This window comes from Syngnathoides biaculeatus, chromosome 18 (assembly GCF_019802595.1).
Source record: "Syngnathoides biaculeatus isolate LvHL_M chromosome 18, ASM1980259v1, whole genome shotgun sequence".
NCBI classification, from domain to species: domain Eukaryota; kingdom Metazoa; phylum Chordata; class Actinopteri; order Syngnathiformes; family Syngnathidae; genus Syngnathoides; species Syngnathoides biaculeatus.
The window spans coordinates 11,497,944-11,515,128 of record NC_084657.1 but is presented as its reverse complement, the minus strand read 5'-3'; the positions used below and the strand labels follow the sequence as shown (position 1 = coordinate 11,515,128).

Here is a 17,185-nt window from a genome sequence, read left to right as displayed (position 1 = left end):
GCATGGACCAAAGGTGTCCTTTTGGAGGTCAAAGATGCTCACAAAAAATGTCAATTCATTTTTATTTAATCAAGTTAGGAGGCCCTGTAGCTCAGTGGTTAGAGCACTGGTTTGATAAACCAGGGGTTGTGGGTTCGTATCCCACTGGGGCCTCCACTCCCTGAGAAGGGTTGCGTCAGGAAGGGCATCCGGCGTAAAAATTGTGCCAAACATATGTGCGTTCATCTGAGATGACATGCTGTGGTGACCCCGAAAGGGACAAGCCGAAAGAAACTTACTATTTTTATTTAATCAAGTTAAAAAAAATCACACAGCAGGTAATTCATCCCAAGTTTTAAAAATATTAAAATAATTGTAAATAGACATTATTTTTTTTATTTCGTGAAAATATAATGAAAAAAAAAACCCAAATGTATTCAAATAATATTTACGGATTTTAAAAAAAGCTAATTTCGTATTCACCGCAAGAACTGCTCACGGCATTCCTGATGCCAAAACATCCTCGGACGTTCTTTCCTCACACCAAAATCTGCAATCGCCTAAAATATGAGAGGTGAGGCATATTTGGATTGCAGCAATGTGCCCAGTGCTGCATGACAGCGATGGAGAGGTTAAGGTCAGCATTCTCAGGGTTCATCATGCGCCGGAGTCGGAAGATTGCCACAGCGAATGGGGCCTTCTCCCAGAATCCCGCAGCCCCAGACAAACAGTTCGCCTCGTTCTGGAACAGAGCATCAGTGATCCACTCAGATTTGTTCCGCGGCACACCTGCGACACCACCGTACCCCCATGAAATGATCGCATTTCACAATTTGTTCTGTTTTGCACTTCGAGGCCACCATCAAAATTTCCACAATACCCTCGCAGTACTGCTATAGAAACAAACGCCGGGATAATCTCCAGCGTTCCCACGACCCTTGTGAGGGTAAGCGGCTCCGAAAATGAATGCATGGAAGAAACGACATCCAAAAAAAAATAATTGGAATTGGACACCTAATTTTTTTTTCAGTCACTCGAATATTTCAGTTGTGTGTTCGTTTCTACCACACGGTGGCGGTAGCGTACTTGTTGTCGGTTCACAAGCAAGTAAGAAAATTCCACGGTTTTGATTGGACCTCGCTAAAGAAGGGGCGGGGCTTAGAGGCACCTTCCTTTCCCAGCCCATCTTCTTCCATTCGGGATCCAAATTGCGGCAGGCAGAATTCCATCTTCGCAACATTTTGTAAAGGTTCGAACGTAGGACGACGCCTGGTGCACCTATAAAACCAAACAATGTAGTGTGTTTGTTTTTTGGGGACGTCTTTTAACCGCTTGGGACTGAACGACGTCGACGTTTTTTGGTAGGTGGGCAAACAGCAGCAGCTAACGCCAGGAGGGAGCTTGCTAGCCTCTCCTCTATTATTTATTGATCACCCTGCAACATCTCCTATTTCACCCGTTGGGTAATACGCCTTACGGAATTTAACGCTATTGTTATCCCGTTGGGACTTTGACTCCCAATGCCGAGCCTTTTGTATAAAACTGGCACTTGGCAACAAGCCGTGAAACATTTATTTAGCCTCTTACTGGCTGCAACATTAAAGAGCACCTGCTGTTTCTGATATCCCGTACACAAAATACTTTTTAAAGGAAAACATATGTAAATACTGCCGCACATTTTTTAAAAGAATTGTCGTTAAACGTTGCACTTTGAACAGTGAATAGGACATCTGCTTCACGTTTGTGAGATTCTTGGTTCGAATCTGTTGTTTTGAACGCCCAATAAATGGCTAACGTTCAGGCTGCCAGTATTGAATATTTTTGGAACTAAGTATTTTACTTATAGAGACAACCAATTGTAATTTATATCGTGTTATCTCATTGAATAATATGGTACAATTTCTGGATGTGCAGAAAAACATGGAAGTGGACATCCTTGGAAATTGTAATGCTTCAAACCTGTTTTCTATTTTGCTATTCACTTTTTTCCCCAATCTCACTTTTTTCTGAGCTTGGTGTATCAATGAATATATTTCTCAGTGTCTTATTTTCACATGTAGGTCACCGGCGACATTTTATTTCCCCGGCATTGCAGACGAAAGACTCAAACTGGCGGAAATGGACGAACAAAGCGTGGAGGTTTGGGTTTCTCGCTGCATAATTCAAGCCGAGCGTCTTTACATGATTGACCCGAGCGGCCTCGTTTTTCGGTACAGAGTATCGCCGAGGTGTTCCGCTGCTTCATCTGCATGGAGAAGCTGAGGGACGCTCGCCTCTGCCCGCACTGCTCCAAGCTCTGCTGCTTCAGCTGCATACGAGTACGTGGAGATGGCTTTTATTTCACATGCTGTCTGCACTGTGTATGGAGGGAATGTTAAGCTGTTGTCGATGTCTGTTGGCAGCGCTGGCTGACCGAGCAGAGAGCTCAGTGCCCGCACTGTCGGTAAGATCGCAAAAGTTGCCGTTTTGTGGATGAATGTGCCTCGAAGGTCAGACCATCTGTAGAGATGTCAGCTCAGTAACCTTGCGTGTGGGCGTGTATGTCGGTTTGTCCATCTGTGTGCACATTTGTGTAAATGTATGTCGGTATGTGTGCATGCGCGCACAGAGCTCCACTCCAGCTGAGGGAGCTGGTAAACTGCCGCTGGGCCGAGGAAGTGACGCAACAGCTGGACACGCTGCAGCTCTGCAGCCTCACCAAACACGAGGACAACGACAAAGACAAGTGAGCTCCGTGTCCTCTTCATCATCTTCATCTTGCGTATTTACCCCCCCAACAGTATTCCCTCAAACGCTCCCTTTTTGTCCTGAATTAAAAAAAAAAAAAAACACTAAATAATCGGTCTTGCCTCGAGGTGGCACCAAATACCCAGTATTTCCCAATTTGTGTTTATGATGACAATACACCAAAAAAATTATATTAGAAATTTACTCATTACTCGTTCTACAAATGAATCACCTTTTCGGGGGCCCTGAGTATGCCTGAACACTCACCAAATTTTGCAAGGATATGTGTTTTGGAGAGGAAAAAAGTGAATTTAAAAGTTCCCCAGCAACCTACATAAGTTCTTACGGTGTGTACCTTTAATCAAAAAAAAAAAAAAATCAGCAACCCCAGTTTCCTGTTCACGTGAAATAAGGCAGCTAGTTTTGTCAAGAATAAATACGTGAAATTTAACAGGAATTTTGCCTTTTCTGTTGAATTTTACAGGGTAATTGTTGAGCTCATATAAAGGAATTCACCCAAACTGTTTATTTTTCCTGCGCCATCTCTGTCACTTTATTTTTTTACCGTGTGACATCATCCACGCAGATGTGAGAACCACCACGAGAAGCTGAGCGTCTTCTGCTGGACGTGCAAGAAATGCATCTGCCACCAGTGCGCTCTGTGGGGCGGCATGGTAACCGAGTTTCACTTGCGGCGCACAACCCCTCCCTTCCTCACCTGCGTCATAACGACGTCTACCGTGCGCTCCCGCAGCACGGCGGGCACACCTTCAAGCCACTGGTGGAGATCTACGAGCAGCACGTGACCAAAGTGAAGGAGGAGGTGGCCAAGCTGCGGCGTCGCCTCATGGAGCTCATCAGCCTGGTGCAGGAAGTGGTGAGCGTCACGGGAGCTCCTGCATGGATTATACGCACGTGTGACTCATATCATCACATTTCACTTGAATATTGACCAAAAGTGCCCTCTGAGTGGGTTGCGAAGAATTGCAGAAATTAATACAAATACAATTTACATTTAAAACATGCAATAGAGAGCAGGGTGACATCTTGTGGCTATGCAGAACACCCGTTTAATATTTTACTTTTTAAGTACGCTGCACTTTTTTAAGGACTGTAATTACCTGTAAAATCCAAAAGTTTCTTTTAACATTTTATAAAGCGGTTACTTTTTTTGTGGGGGGCAATGGGGAGGGTGGGCTGCATTAAATAATTTTATTAATAGGCTGCAGCCCCCCCAGTATGTTTTTTTTTTTTTTTTTTTTTTTAATCGCACTGCTGACTTGCGCTACACGCCGATTGTTGTTGCTCAGGAAAGGAACGTGGAGGCCGTCCGGGGAGCGAAGGACGAGCGGGTCCGCGAGATCCGGAACGCGGTGGAGATGATGATCGCTCGTCTGGACAACCAGCTCAAGAACAAACTCATCACGCTCATGGGTAGGCCACCCTCGCTGGTGCACAAGCCAACAACATCCCATACCGAAACTGTTCAAAAACATTATGTAAACAGTTTTGGATCAATATTAAAATAATGTTAATAAAAAATTGTGGTATATGTCAATTCACAAGGCAATTTAATTTCATATAATGTAAATATGCTGCATTTTAGAAGTGCCCATTAGTGTAAATCCATTCTATATGTGTAGACTCCCCTTCTGACGGGAGCGAAGGAGGGAATAGCGAATCAATTTGTGTAGCGCATTTCATGCACAAGGTAACCCATGATTAAAAGCATTCAAATACATAAATGAAAACATTTCAAAAAGTACAATCAAAACAGCTTATGGCGTAAGAAATATCACTGAAAAGTAGAAGTACTCTAAAATGCAGGAGAAAAAATAGGTTTTTACAGTGGATTTGAAACCACACTTGGGGCTGACCTCACCTCTGTTGGCAACTTCTTCCATTTTTTTTTTTTTTGCAGCATAATAGCTAAATGCTGCTTCACTATGTTTGCTTCGGACTCTACACTCCATTATTATACCCGAGTCAGTCGATCTAAGAGCCCTACTGGCTTTGTATTCCATTAGCATTTCTTTTGTGTATTCAGGACCTAAACCATTTATTGATTTATAGGGAAATAGTAGAACTTTAAAATCTATTCTAAAAAGGACTGGAATTGGACTTATATGCTCTGACCGCTTTGTTCCGGTCGCAACGCGAGCTGCAGCGTTCCGAACGCACTTCATCTGTTTAATGCTCTTTTTGGGGAAGACCATTACAATAGTCAAGTCTACTTGAGATAAAAGCACGGATGAGCTTCTCCTGGTCAGCTTGACGCATGCAAGCCTTCGCTCTGTTCTTCGAATGGTAAAAGGCAGGTTTATTAAAAAAAAAAAAAATTAAAATCCTTACACACACAGACACTCCATGTACTCGGGCTCGTATTAAACACCCAGCCTGCAAGCCGGCCAGGATCCATCAGGGTCTTTCGTGTTTACGCCCAAGTGTTTTAAAAATAGAAACGCTCTCCTCCTTCCTCCCCCGCCCCCCTCCATCAGGTCAGAAGACGTCCTTGACCCAGGAGACGGAGCTGCTGGAGTCTATCCTGCAGGAGGTGGAGCATCAGGTTGGCGCTTTCCCTTCTCTTGCTGCCACTCGTTTATTGAGCTTTGGTCTTGTCGGTGTTGTTTTCATCGGGAAACGCAGGTACCCCAACACTGCCAATGATCTCGAAAAAGAACAGATCATACCCTGGAACCGACTGTTACAAAATGTTTAAAGATGGAGGTTTTCTATGGGAATGTGTGTGAAATTAAAGGATGCCTCTGAGTAGGACATTTCCCAGAAACTTTCTAAAAATGTGCTGGAAATTATCCATCCCTTTACAATCCTAGTAGAAGTCTCGTATATCAATCTCTCATAGCGCATCGGTGTTTATGCCTGTGTGTGTTGCAGCTCCACTCGTGCAGTAAGAGCGAGCTGATCTCCAAGAGTCCAGAGATCCTGCTCATGTTCCAGCAGGTCCACAGGAAGCCCATGCAGTCCTTTGTCACCACACCGGTGCCACCAGACTTCACCAGGTACTTGACGACGGTGTCCCACTAATGCACGCTCCGCCATTTAAGCCAATATCCAATATTTATTTATTATTTTTTTTTTAGTGAGCTGGTTCCAGCCTACGACTCCAGTACGTTTGTTTTGGTCAACTTCAGGTACGCTCTTCAGCACCATGACAATGAGACATACTTCACACAGCCCCCCTACCCCCCCAAAAAAGTGTGGAATTGAAAAATGAGCATTATTATCCTATTTTTGTAGCACTCTGAGGCAGCGGGCTGACCCGGTCTACAGCCCACCTCTACAGATATCTGGACTCTGTTGGAGGCTCAAAGTCTACCCGGTGAGTTCCGCGAACTCTAAACCGTCACAATATTGGACACCCCCGCCATACAGGAATATAATGTTCTTCCCCTCGTTTTGTTGTCTGTTGCCGGTTTTAATAATATGTCATTTTATCACTTATTACCATGTTGAGAGTGAACGCTCATCCTTTCAGGATGGTAACGGAGTGGTTCGTGGGAACTACCTGTCCGTGTTCCTGGAGCTGTCTGCCGGACTTCCTGAAACGTCAAAGTCAGTCCTCAACGCTCACGTTTCCCCCGTCAGAGTCCACACGCTCTTCCTGTGACACCGGGTCTTGGTTCTGCATAGGTACGAGTACCGCGTGGAGATGGTTCACCAGACCTCTAGCGACCCGAGCAAAAACATCATCCGCGAGTTTGCGTCTGACTTTGAGGTGGGCGAGTGTTGGGGCTACAACCGCTTCTTCAGGTTGGACCTCCTGGCCAGCGAGGGCTACCTGAACATGCAGACGGACACGCTGGTTCTCCGGTACTTTAATTAAAAAAAAAAAAATTTCCAGCATATTAGCATTGATTTTACGATTAAAATATTGAAACTGGGCACTGTGACGCATCTGGTTAGGGTGTTGGCCTCTCATTTCTGAGGACCGGGGTTCAAAACCCGGCCCCGCCTGTGTGGAGTTTGCATGTTCTCCCCGTGCCTGCACGGGTTTTGTCGGGGAACTCCGGTTTCCTACCACATCCCCAAAACGTGCAACATCAATTGGACACTTTCAATTGCCCCTAGGTGTGATTGTGGGTGCGAATGGTTGTCTGTCTCTGCGTGCTCTGCGATTGGCTGGCAACCAGTTAAGGGTGTACCCCTCCTCCTTCCTGAAGATGGCTGGGATAGGCTCCAGCACCTCTGCAACAATTGTGAGGACAAGCAGCTTGAAAAATGGAAGGATGGATATTCAAACTGCTACTTTAACACACATGGCAATCACGACTTTGACTGGAGGATGCGCAACTGAAAAATGTGACTCTATTCTCTTAAAAAAAAAAAAATTAAAATCCAAAAATAACCACGATACAACAGAAGTGATCACTACACCGTGAGCGCCCAATAACTTTGCCGTTTGATCTGTGCCGTTTAGATACCAGGTACGATCGCCAACTTTCTTCCAGAAGTGCAGAGACCAGTACTGGTACATCAGCCAGCTGGAGTCTGCACAGAGTGGCTACATCCAGCAGATCAACAACCTCAAAGAGGTGAGCCAGTCTGTAAATGTGGGTGGGTGCAACTTTAAGGAAGTGCATTTTTGTGAGTGAGCAAGCGAGGGAGTTAAAAAAAAAAAAAATTTCTTCGGGCACTCCCATTTCCTCCCAAACAAAAACAAAACATGCAACATTAATTCGACGCTCTAAATTGCCCCTAGGTGTGATTGTGAGTGTGTCTGTTTGTCTCTATGTGCCCTCCAATTGACCCCTCCGTACAGGGCACTTAACCACGCCTCCTGAAGTGACGTCACGCCACGTGCGCTGACGTAAGACAAACAGTAAAAATGGCAAATACAATACAATACATTCTGAACTGAGACAGACTCCATGCTTCTGATTTCATTCACAAGTAGCAATGTTATGCTAGCGGAGAACGTCTCATTCATTTATACGAGACGTGTATTAAAAATCAAATTTAGGGCATATCTTCGTGCAAACACAGTCTGGTTAAGCTTCGGTCGGGTGCCAGCAAGAAATCAATACGTTTGTGCAGTCCGATCATGGCTAAATATCGCTCAACAAAGAATAAGTGTGTCAATCGTTCACACGCAACAGTGTTATGCTAGCGAAGAACTTCGAATTCATTTATACGAGACATGTATTGAAAATCAAATATAAGGCATACCTTCGTGCAAACATATCTGTTCCAGTTGATATTAGATGGATTTAGTTGATGATGCAGTCTTCCACAAAGTTTGATCCATCGAAGGCATTTTTCGTACTGGGTCTTCGGTTTTGGAAAGGGTACGAATCGAACTCCACCAACTAACCTTTCAGGATACCTGTCGTCACTATTACAAAGTCCGTGACTACACCTCTTAACCATATTTTTTGTTAAATAACCCAAATACGCGATAAAACGCTAACTAAACCTATACTGGACCATGCAATGTTGTCTGAGAAAATGGCGGGAGCAAAAACGAGCTTTGGTTTATGCAGATCTCTGGCCTCTGATTGGTCAGTGACTCGGATTGCGCAATATCCACGGAGGGGTCAATTGGCTGGCAACCAGTTCAGGGTGTACCCCCGCCTCCTGCCCGTCGACAGCTGGGATAGGCTCCGGCACTCCCCGTGACCCTCGTGAGGATAAGCGGCTAAGAAAATGGATGGGTGGAGGGATAATTCTGTTTGCGGCTAAGACACCAAACAACGGCCCACCTCAGTTGTAATCACCTTATCAATTGCTCTGTTTTGTAATTTATAGAAATGGACTGTATGTATATGATAGTATTGCTTTATTGAATATGATGTTTGCTGACTGGCTTAAAAGAAGGATGGAAAGATGAGGTATGATAAACAGGAGTATGGGAACACGATGACTGCTAAAATCATGACAACAGAAGGTTTCCTCGCTGTCGTCCACACGCAACATGCTCTGGAATCGTTTTTCAGAGGCTGGCCATCGAGCTGTTCCGCCACCGCTCGTCACGCAGCTCCTCGCCCCCTGACCTGAGGGTGGCGGCAGGGAGCGCGACCTCCGAGCGAGACCCCCGCACCGCCAAGACAGACGGCAACATTCAGACCGCGCTGAGCAAGGGCAAAAAGGGTGACGAGGACTACGAGCGAACCGTTCAGGACGACTCTAACGTAAGGACTGTACGCCACATGGTCGCTCGCGTTCGTGTAAAAAAAAAAACATTAAGAAATGCACGCCGTCGTGAAACACTTACAGGAGCTCTCGGACGGTGACCTGGAAGTGGACTGTCTCACCGAGGAGGAGGTGAACCCGCTGGATGGCAGCAGCACCTCGGGGAGCTCCACGGCCACCAGCAACACCGAGGAGAACGACATCGATGAAGAAACCATGTGAGTGGCGTTGGGCGCAGGAAGTAGTTCGTGGTCAGGGACCGAACCCTACCACGAGGAATTTTCTCCTCTCCAAAAGGTTAATTTCCTAAAGATGCCACAAAATGGTGACAAAGTACTGCTTTTGTCTCAGTGAAAGTCCTCAATTCACTTAAGCATAGTTCTTTGACACAAGATGTCACATATATGTGAAATGTTCAAGATCTAAAATCCACTTAATTGACCTGCTGCAAATATTTGAATTTCCAACTGCCCTATGATTTAGTGGTTTTTGTGTGTGTGTCCCCCCCATCTTACTGTTATCGAGCCATGACCTGAATAATAGCAAAATTGATTTTTGAACATTTCCACTGAGATACACGTTTGTCTTTGCGTGACTCTTGTATTTGCTATCATAATTGCAACCTGCTGCATTTTAGGTTCATTCTAACATTTTGCCCAGAGGGCAAATGTCCATCACTTTTGCGTTTTAGTGTATATATATATCCAGTATTTTTATGTCAAGTAATACCCAAAATGTTTGATGAAGCTCTTGTATTGGTTCAGTGGTGTGTGTTAATTATCGCTTGCTCTGTCAGGTCTGGCGAGAACGACGTGGACTTCATTGGGAACCTGGACACGGAGGAAGGAGAGCTTCCTGATGACTCTGATGGGGCCTCTGGTACAATTCCAAATTTGAACTTTCTCCTTGATAGGTGCGCGCGTGCGTGTGTGTGCGCGTGTGTGTGCGCGTGTGTGTGTGTGTGCGCGTGTGTGTGTGCGTGTGTGTGTGTGTGTGTGTTTTTTTTTGCTCCATCCCCTGGTAGACCATGACTCATAAACGCTCCCGTCTCGCAGTGACGTCTGTATCATCTTCTTTTTGAGAGCCAGACCCAAAGAAAAGCGTCATGTTAGCAACGTTAATAGCGCTGCGTGGCTGGCAGGGACAAATGCTCCCTTCATCGGCAGCTGACTTGTGTTGGTGTTGAAGGCATGAAGCGAATGAGTCACTCCTTTTTTTTCCCTGAGCTGAATGCTCATCTGATATAAAATCACTTGTCTACTATATACAAGTGGAGTATCGTGTTTTTCATGTACGGGGTGTCCCGAAAAAAAACCCCAAAATATTCACACTTTAAATAGTGATACTTGTAAATTCGTTTACATGTTAAAAATTATTCAAATTCTAATAAATTTACAATTATTTAAAGTGTGTATACATTTTTTTTGGGACACAGTGTATATTTTAGTTGTTAGAAATACAATTTCTAAAAAAAAAAAAAAAGGAAATGGTAATATGATAAATCATTATTAATTTGAATAACTTATTGGAGAACTTTGAAAATTACTTTTCCAATTTATTAATTGAAAAATGTAATTATTCTCTACAGTAGTAGTCAAAGGTTTCAGATCACTTAGAAACGTCCTACTTTTTTCACACCAATAAGTATTTATTTTACCACATTAACAATGACTACACTGTTTAATTCATGAACATACACGATTCACACTGTGCCCCCCCCCCCCCCCACACACACACTCCAAAAAAAAAAAAAAATGGCACTGTGCAATAAAATTTATTTTCTGCTTCACCCTCAGGTAGTCCCAGCTCCTGTCTGCACGCAGCCTTTCACAGCTCCGCAATTGGCCGTGGTGCCACCGGAGGAGGCGGAGCTTGCGCCGGCGGCAGCAGCAGTCTCCTGGACCTCGACCCGGTCATCCTGATCCAGCTGCTGGATCTGAAGGAGCACAATAACATGGAGTCCCTGTGGGGTCTTCAGCCCCGGCCCCCGGGGTCCCTCCTCAACGGCCAAGGTGTGGGGAACGCTTAATTGTTTGTCGTCTTCTCATTAATAATGGAGTGAAGCTGTTTATTACGTGTCATATTTCAGAACCATCCGGTGAAAATCAACAGAATAAATCACACTTAGACTTCATTAAAACACTTTGTAAAGTGTTCGTTCCTTTTTTTCGCTTTTGCTGTCAGGAAATCGGAGACTTTGACGAAAAGACTTTGTATTTTGTCACTCCCAGTTGAAGTTGTCTGTAAAACTGACCAATAAAATGAATTATGAATTGAACACCCTATTGATCACAAATGAGCATAGTTACGGTTAGTCGAAACTTTTTACCAATGCACGTGGAGCGTCAAGACGTCCAAACAAAGCATACAATACTCACCGCCATATTCTCTTTGCAGGAACAACAAATATTACTGTCGAGGACTCAACACAGCGTGCTAACGCTTAAAATCCGACTTCCCTGTAGGCAGTTAAAATTCAAGAAGAAACGATCACGGAAGTACAAAGTGTCTTTCTCTTCTCTGCATCCCCTCCAGCTGGTTTAACCTCCAGGAAAGAACGCGAGCGCCGCCCCCAGGTGGTGCGGCGCTCCACCCCGGACTCGGCGGTCCTCGTGCGGCTCAAGGCGCAGATGGCCGAGGTGCGCAGCAAGATGTCCGACATCAAGAGCCAGGCGCCGGAGGGCCGCGCGAGCGGCGATTCCAGGCTGGGACCGTCCGGGATCTTCGGTGCCGAAGAAGCGCCCTCGCACCACCTGGAGGCGGCGGACGGATCCAAGCCCGGCGAGCTGGCGCTGCTCAGGAGGGCGGCCGCCGTTCGATCCAGACCGTGCCGCCCCGGTGAGACGACGGAAAATATTGTGGTGTATTTCGTGTTGGTCCGTTTATGAACTCCAAAATTCACAACAGGTGTTTTGGTCTTCAAGGCTTTCTTTGTCACTTCATATCTATTTCTCCAACACTCCGAGACTGACAATGTATTTCTGCTGCTTACCCCCACCGCACACACCCCCTTTTCAGGCAGGAAATCCCTGCAGTCGGCCCTGGAAAGCGGCAACCTCTCGGTGGGTCGGCAGAGGAGCGCGGAGCAGACCGAGAAGGACGCGAGGGGAGCGGACGCGGCCCCTGAACTCGGCCTGCATCTCAAGGAGCCCGCTGACGGTCAGTAGATTTTCGGGAATCGACGTTGTATCACTATTTCTCAAACTGGGGGGGGGGGCATGCATCCATCAAGACAATAACAGCATTTTCACACGTGGATGCAGCACTTCGTTTTTGTATGTCTCACATGGACATTTTTGTCGTGTTCTTAAAAGTCCACTGTCATGAAATGCATGATTTTTTTGTATGCTATTAATGGGAAAAAAAGGCAGCCGGAATGGACCCATCCGTTTTTTTTTCACTGCACAAACGCCATGAAAATCCTCTCGATGGATTTGTTTTGGACAAGAAGCAGGACGTGATGTTGGAAACAGACGCCCACTCAGGCGGCCTCGTGCGTTTATACCAGTTTTACCTGCAGGAAGGTAGCTCGCTGTTCCTTCGTGTTAGCCAAAATTGCCGGGTTGTTGTATTGTTGGACAGGAGGGAGGATGGATTCGCTCTTCATACTTTTCAAAAAGTCGTGAAAAATGGATTGCACGGGTGCAAAGGACGAGTCAGAAGGGGGCGTCGGGAAAATCCGAAAATCTCTGCTGTTCCTCTGCGGGTGGCCCGGTGTGACGTCATCAACAGACGTTGCGGGCAATATGGCGACCGCTCGGATGTCGAACAAGACTTCCGCAACTTTGTGCGTGGATGACGCGTTCTCCGCTCATATTTAGTATTTCGTACAGACATTGAAGTGAATCATGTTCTATGTATTTTTCACTACAATATCTATTTTAGAATGTTTATAGGCATGACACTTGACCTTGAAGGCACCCGAACATTTCGACATGAGCCATTTAAAAAGTCAATTTTCATAAATATGTCCGCTGAAATTGTGCCCTGCAGGAGGAGTGAAGGTGACCGACAGCGCTCAGGTCGCGGCGGAGCAGGCCTCCTCCAAGCAGCACCCGTACGCGGCGTCCGGGTCCAGGGACGACACCTTCTCTTTGGTGGGGTCCGGCTACACGGCGGCCGGCAAGAACTGCGGCGCGAGGACCCTGGGGTGCGACTCGCTGGCCTCAAATGAAACGAAGAATGGAAAATTGGTCCAAATTCAGACGTGTTTATTTTCCGTCGTGCTTTCCACAGGGCAGCCATGTTGGACTTTGAATCGGAAAGCTCGGGAAACTCCCATCATTCCTTGCTGGAGAGACCCTCCTCGCAGCTGGAGTCCGCTGAAGGCCAGTATGCCTCTGGTGTGTGTTCAATGCAAAATAATTCAAGCAATTTCGCAAAATGTAAAATGACCTCTTACATCTAACGTTTGCTGAAATTATTGACTCCAATGGCGGCTTCCAAAAATTGCGTGATTGGTCCCCAAGTTGGCAGCACAGTGGAGCAACTGGTAAAGCGTTGGCCTCACAGTTCTCAGGACACGTGTTCGATCCCGGGGCCCACCTTTGTGGAGTTTGCATGTTCTCCCCGTGCCTGCGTGGCTTTTCTCCGGGCACTCCGGTTCCCTCCCACATCCCAAAAAACATGCAACATTAATTGGACCTTCTAAATTGTCCCTAGGTGTGATTGGAAGTGTGGCTGTTTGTCTCGATGTGGCCTGCGATTGGCTGGCGACCAGTTCAGGGTGCGCCCGATGACAGCCGGGATAGGCTCCAGCACTCCTTGCGACCCTCGTGAGGATAAGCAGCAAAGAAAATGGATGGGTGATTACCTTTCCTGTTAGCTTCCAACATAATGTCCAACTTTACCCGTCAGTTTGTAAAGTGATCTTCAATTTTGACCTTTTTTAGCTTGCAATTTTCGTGTTGTTAGCGTGCAATGTTTTGTAAATCCAAACTATTATTGTTATAATGTGATTGTCATGTAAAATGAATGGCTCTAGGACAGCTCTGTGTGGGGGTGCAGGGGTCACAGAACTCGCAATGGAAATAATGTAAAGTAAAAGCAAAACTGTTGTGGACTTCATTCTTTTGATGCTCACTGAGCTGAAGTCGTCTCGTGTCATTTCATAACCAGAACATTTTTTGGTTGACTTTAGCGACATTCGGTATCTTCGGCGTTTTTTTTTTTGTTTTTTTTTTTGCATTTAATGGACCAGAAACCCTGAGCACCGCTTTTCCTTGCAGACCCGGCAACACCATCGATCCTGGCGGCCGCGGTACCGACGAGCAGCGAGAGCGACACCGAGGACGAGGACGCACCGCGCAGCACGAACTCTCGCTACGACAACCAGACTCCGCCCTGCACAGGTAACCGTGGCAACCAACCACTGGCCATGCAATGTGGTCGAATACAATAAGTGGCTAAGATTCGGCTTTTTATACTAACAAGTGTAGTAGTATTATTATTATTATTGTAGCAATTATTGCACTGCATCACGATGAGATTTTGGTTACCTTGCTGACCTCGAGCAGTGCAAATTATTAAGGAATAATTCTTCAAAGAAGAGGCTGCAAACTATTAATTGCAATGCCCGTTTTTTTGTCAAACCAAACAAATTAGAACTACAGTTGGTGTAAATACATCTTTAGACATACGATTTAATAATACTTGTGGGAATATGTTCTTTATCGTCTGCAAAAAAAAAACAAAAACTCCACTTTACTGAGTTTAGTCTCCATTTAGTTGTGTGTGTGTTATACTGCCCCTCGGTGGCCAAGGTAAGCACAACAGAAAGGCCAAGCCAAAATCCATTGGGGGGATGTGGATTTTTTTTTTTTATTATTTTTTGTTGTTTTTGTTCCTTCAGGGGAGTCGCTGTCTGAAGACATGACTGACAGGTGAGGAGTCCCCCCCCCAACGCCAGTCAAAACTGAAACTGCCTCTGACATCAGCAAACATTTCGTAGAACCGTAAATATTGTTCCACTCCACTGCATGATTTCAATGAACATTGTCTTCAACATTCCATTCCCCCCTCCCCCCACTCATCTAACATTAAAGAGCTTTAATACAAAATGTCATTTCAAATCTGGAAACATTGTTGCCGTAGGAACAGCCTAGTAACGCGCTGAACAAAATTTGTTGAAATTTCTAATTTAGTTTTTTTTTTTTTTTTTTTTTTCTGCACTGAAATGGCCTCTGGAGGAAAAATAAAGTTGAAGATTTGGGCTGCTAAAATAATAATAATAATAATAATTATAATAACCTGCACTTTACAAGCGTCCAATCCCTTTTCTGCACTGAGCCATATTTGAGTCTCAAATAGGACCAAGTCATGAGAATGTGTAAGTCGGCGGTACATGTGATCACGCTTCGTGTATATAATACATATTTTCATTTCAGTGGTTTTTATTTGTGCTTGAGACGAGTCAATAACAACATGGCCTTTCATCAATATTGATAAATTGACTTTTTTTTATGTTTTTTTAATGTTCTCTCAATGCACTGATACTTGTCGACTGTGTGACTTTGTGTTTTTCGTGTAATAAAAATCACGTTTTATCATGGAGTCGGTTGACTTTTGCGCTTTGAATGAGGAATGTATAACGATAAGCGGCTTGCAAAGCCTGTTGGGTAAAAAAAAAAAATCAAACTAGGGTTAAAAAAAAATGGGGTGGGGGTTTCGACTTTAAAATGTCATGCCATGCTCCAATTCGCTCATCCTCACAAGGGTCACAGGAAGGCTGGAGCCTATCCCAGCTAGCTTCTTGCAGACTACACCCTGAACCACTCCCCAGTCAGTCGCAGGACAGATATCGACACTGTCACCAAGGGGGAATCTATCCCACGCTGCCCGCACCAAAGGCAGGCGTGTGTACCGCTACACCATCAGTGACTGCTTGTTAAGCTTAAGGTTTCAAAACTGGTAAGATTTTCGAGGTATTGTCTCAAAACCATTTTGGATTTCCAAATCAGCATTTGGGTTTCAATGCGGGGTACCGAAACATTGCTGGAATACTGTGGAATAAGAATCAGAATCATCTATTGGCTGATATGTTCCAAATTGAAGGATGGGGTTAGTGTCTGGAAAAAGTAAAGAGTGTTCCGAAAACTTGTCTATGTAGTAGTACCTTCGTCACTGGTGATGTAGTGGTACACGTGCCTGCCTTTGTTGCGTGCGGCGTGGGATCGATTCCCGCGCAGTGACGGTGTCGCTATCCGAGTGGCCACCAGTTCAGGGTGTAGTCCGGCTTTCCTGCAACCCTTGTGAGGATAAGCGGCTTGGATAATGACATGACCATTGAAATTCTTTCTCCCCACTCGCTGGCCACCTGAAAAGTGTATAACAATCTTTTTTTTTTTTTTAGACTTAATTTTTGAGCATTATTTCAATCCCACGGAAACTTCCATAGTACGCATTTCTCCATTTTCACAATTCATAACATTTATGACTCGTGAGTGATGTGTGTCGGATGCAGATTTTTTTTGTGTGTGTGTAAATGACATGTGATCTATCAAAGAATAACAAAAGATGAGAGAAAAGTGGAGTTGTTCTAGTCTTTATATACATGATCGTTAGTCACCAGTTACAGTACACGTATTTGCTGTAATATACTACAGGAACACATCATACACATAGTGATTTTTTTTTTCCTTTAATACTGTCGTTTAAATTTATCCTGCACATAATCGGGAGGGGGGGGGCGCATTATCTTCAGAGCACGCAGGTTTTGTCCAGCAGACAAACCCCTGGAACGACCCACAGCCCCAACCCCCAACGCATTATTGCTTACAGTGATAAGAAAAATAAGCATTTCTCATAATTTTTGAAGGGCTTTTACACACACACCCAAAATAAGTAAATACGATATGAGCCACAGAGAAATTTTGTTTTTTACTTGGAAAAATTTCTGTCAGGCAACCCAAATCTGAGCCACAAAACGACAAAAGCCGATGACTACCTTCAGCTTTGGATATGTGTTATAATTACAAAATGCCAATATCACAGGAAAAGTTTTTTTTTTTCCATAAAATATGTCCAGAATTAGTAATAATTGCCAAATGAGTCACCAAAACAGAAATCGTCAGGACGTTATTGCAGCCATACAATTTGAAATCACACTTCTGCAAAGTTTGCCCGCTCTCGTTCTCTGTTTCTCATACAGTATATTTTAAAAAATAACATTTTGTCTTTGCTCGCATTTTCTAAAAGTGAAGGCAATAAAGGATTGGTGCTCCGTGTATTAAAATGTGTAAATATTTTACTTGGGTATTGTGAGTAAATTTCTGTTCCTCAAAATGTGATTTAAAAAAAATAGGCATCTTTTTTTTTTTTTTTAGGTACA

The 17,185-nt window shown here is 44.7% G+C and overlaps 1 protein-coding gene across 1 annotated transcript; it reads left to right on the top strand.

Annotated features, from left to right (window-relative positions):
• The first annotated feature begins 1,134 nt into the window (after nt 1-1,134).
• Nucleotides 1,135-17,157, top strand: trim37 (tripartite motif containing 37). The gene is made up of 25 exons (XM_061803300.1): nt 1,135-1,340; nt 2,040-2,118; nt 2,196-2,297; nt 2,382-2,422; nt 2,588-2,704; nt 3,293-3,380; nt 3,461-3,583; nt 4,017-4,140; nt 5,205-5,272; nt 5,602-5,726; nt 5,808-5,858; nt 5,965-6,046; nt 6,203-6,279; nt 6,358-6,537; nt 7,145-7,259; nt 8,661-8,855; nt 8,941-9,074; nt 9,653-9,735; nt 10,653-10,868; nt 11,392-11,694; nt 11,875-12,015; nt 12,850-13,006; nt 13,093-13,199; nt 14,085-14,207; nt 14,708-17,157. Exons 2-25 carry the CDS (start codon nt 2,098-2,100, stop codon nt 14,740-14,742), a joined length of 2,808 nt encoding a protein of 935 aa, XP_061659284.1. The 5' UTR covers nt 1,135-1,340; nt 2,040-2,097; the 3' UTR covers nt 14,743-17,157.
• Nucleotides 17,158-17,185: the final 28 nt, after the last annotated feature.

What these genes read in the sequence shown, in the direction of transcription:
- trim37 (XM_061803300.1), top strand. Translation starts at nt 2,098, where the DNA reads ATGGACGAACAAAGCGTGGAG. An exon ending in TTTGTTTTGGTCAACTTCAG is followed by an intron (nt 5,859 to 5,964) that starts GTACGCTCTTCA and finishes CTATTTTTGTAG; the next exon opens with CACTCTGAGGCAGCGGGCTG. An exon ending in GTCCCTCCTCAACGGCCAAG is followed by an intron (nt 10,869 to 11,391) that starts GTGTGGGGAACG and finishes CATCCCCTCCAG; the next exon opens with CTGGTTTAACCTCCAGGAAA.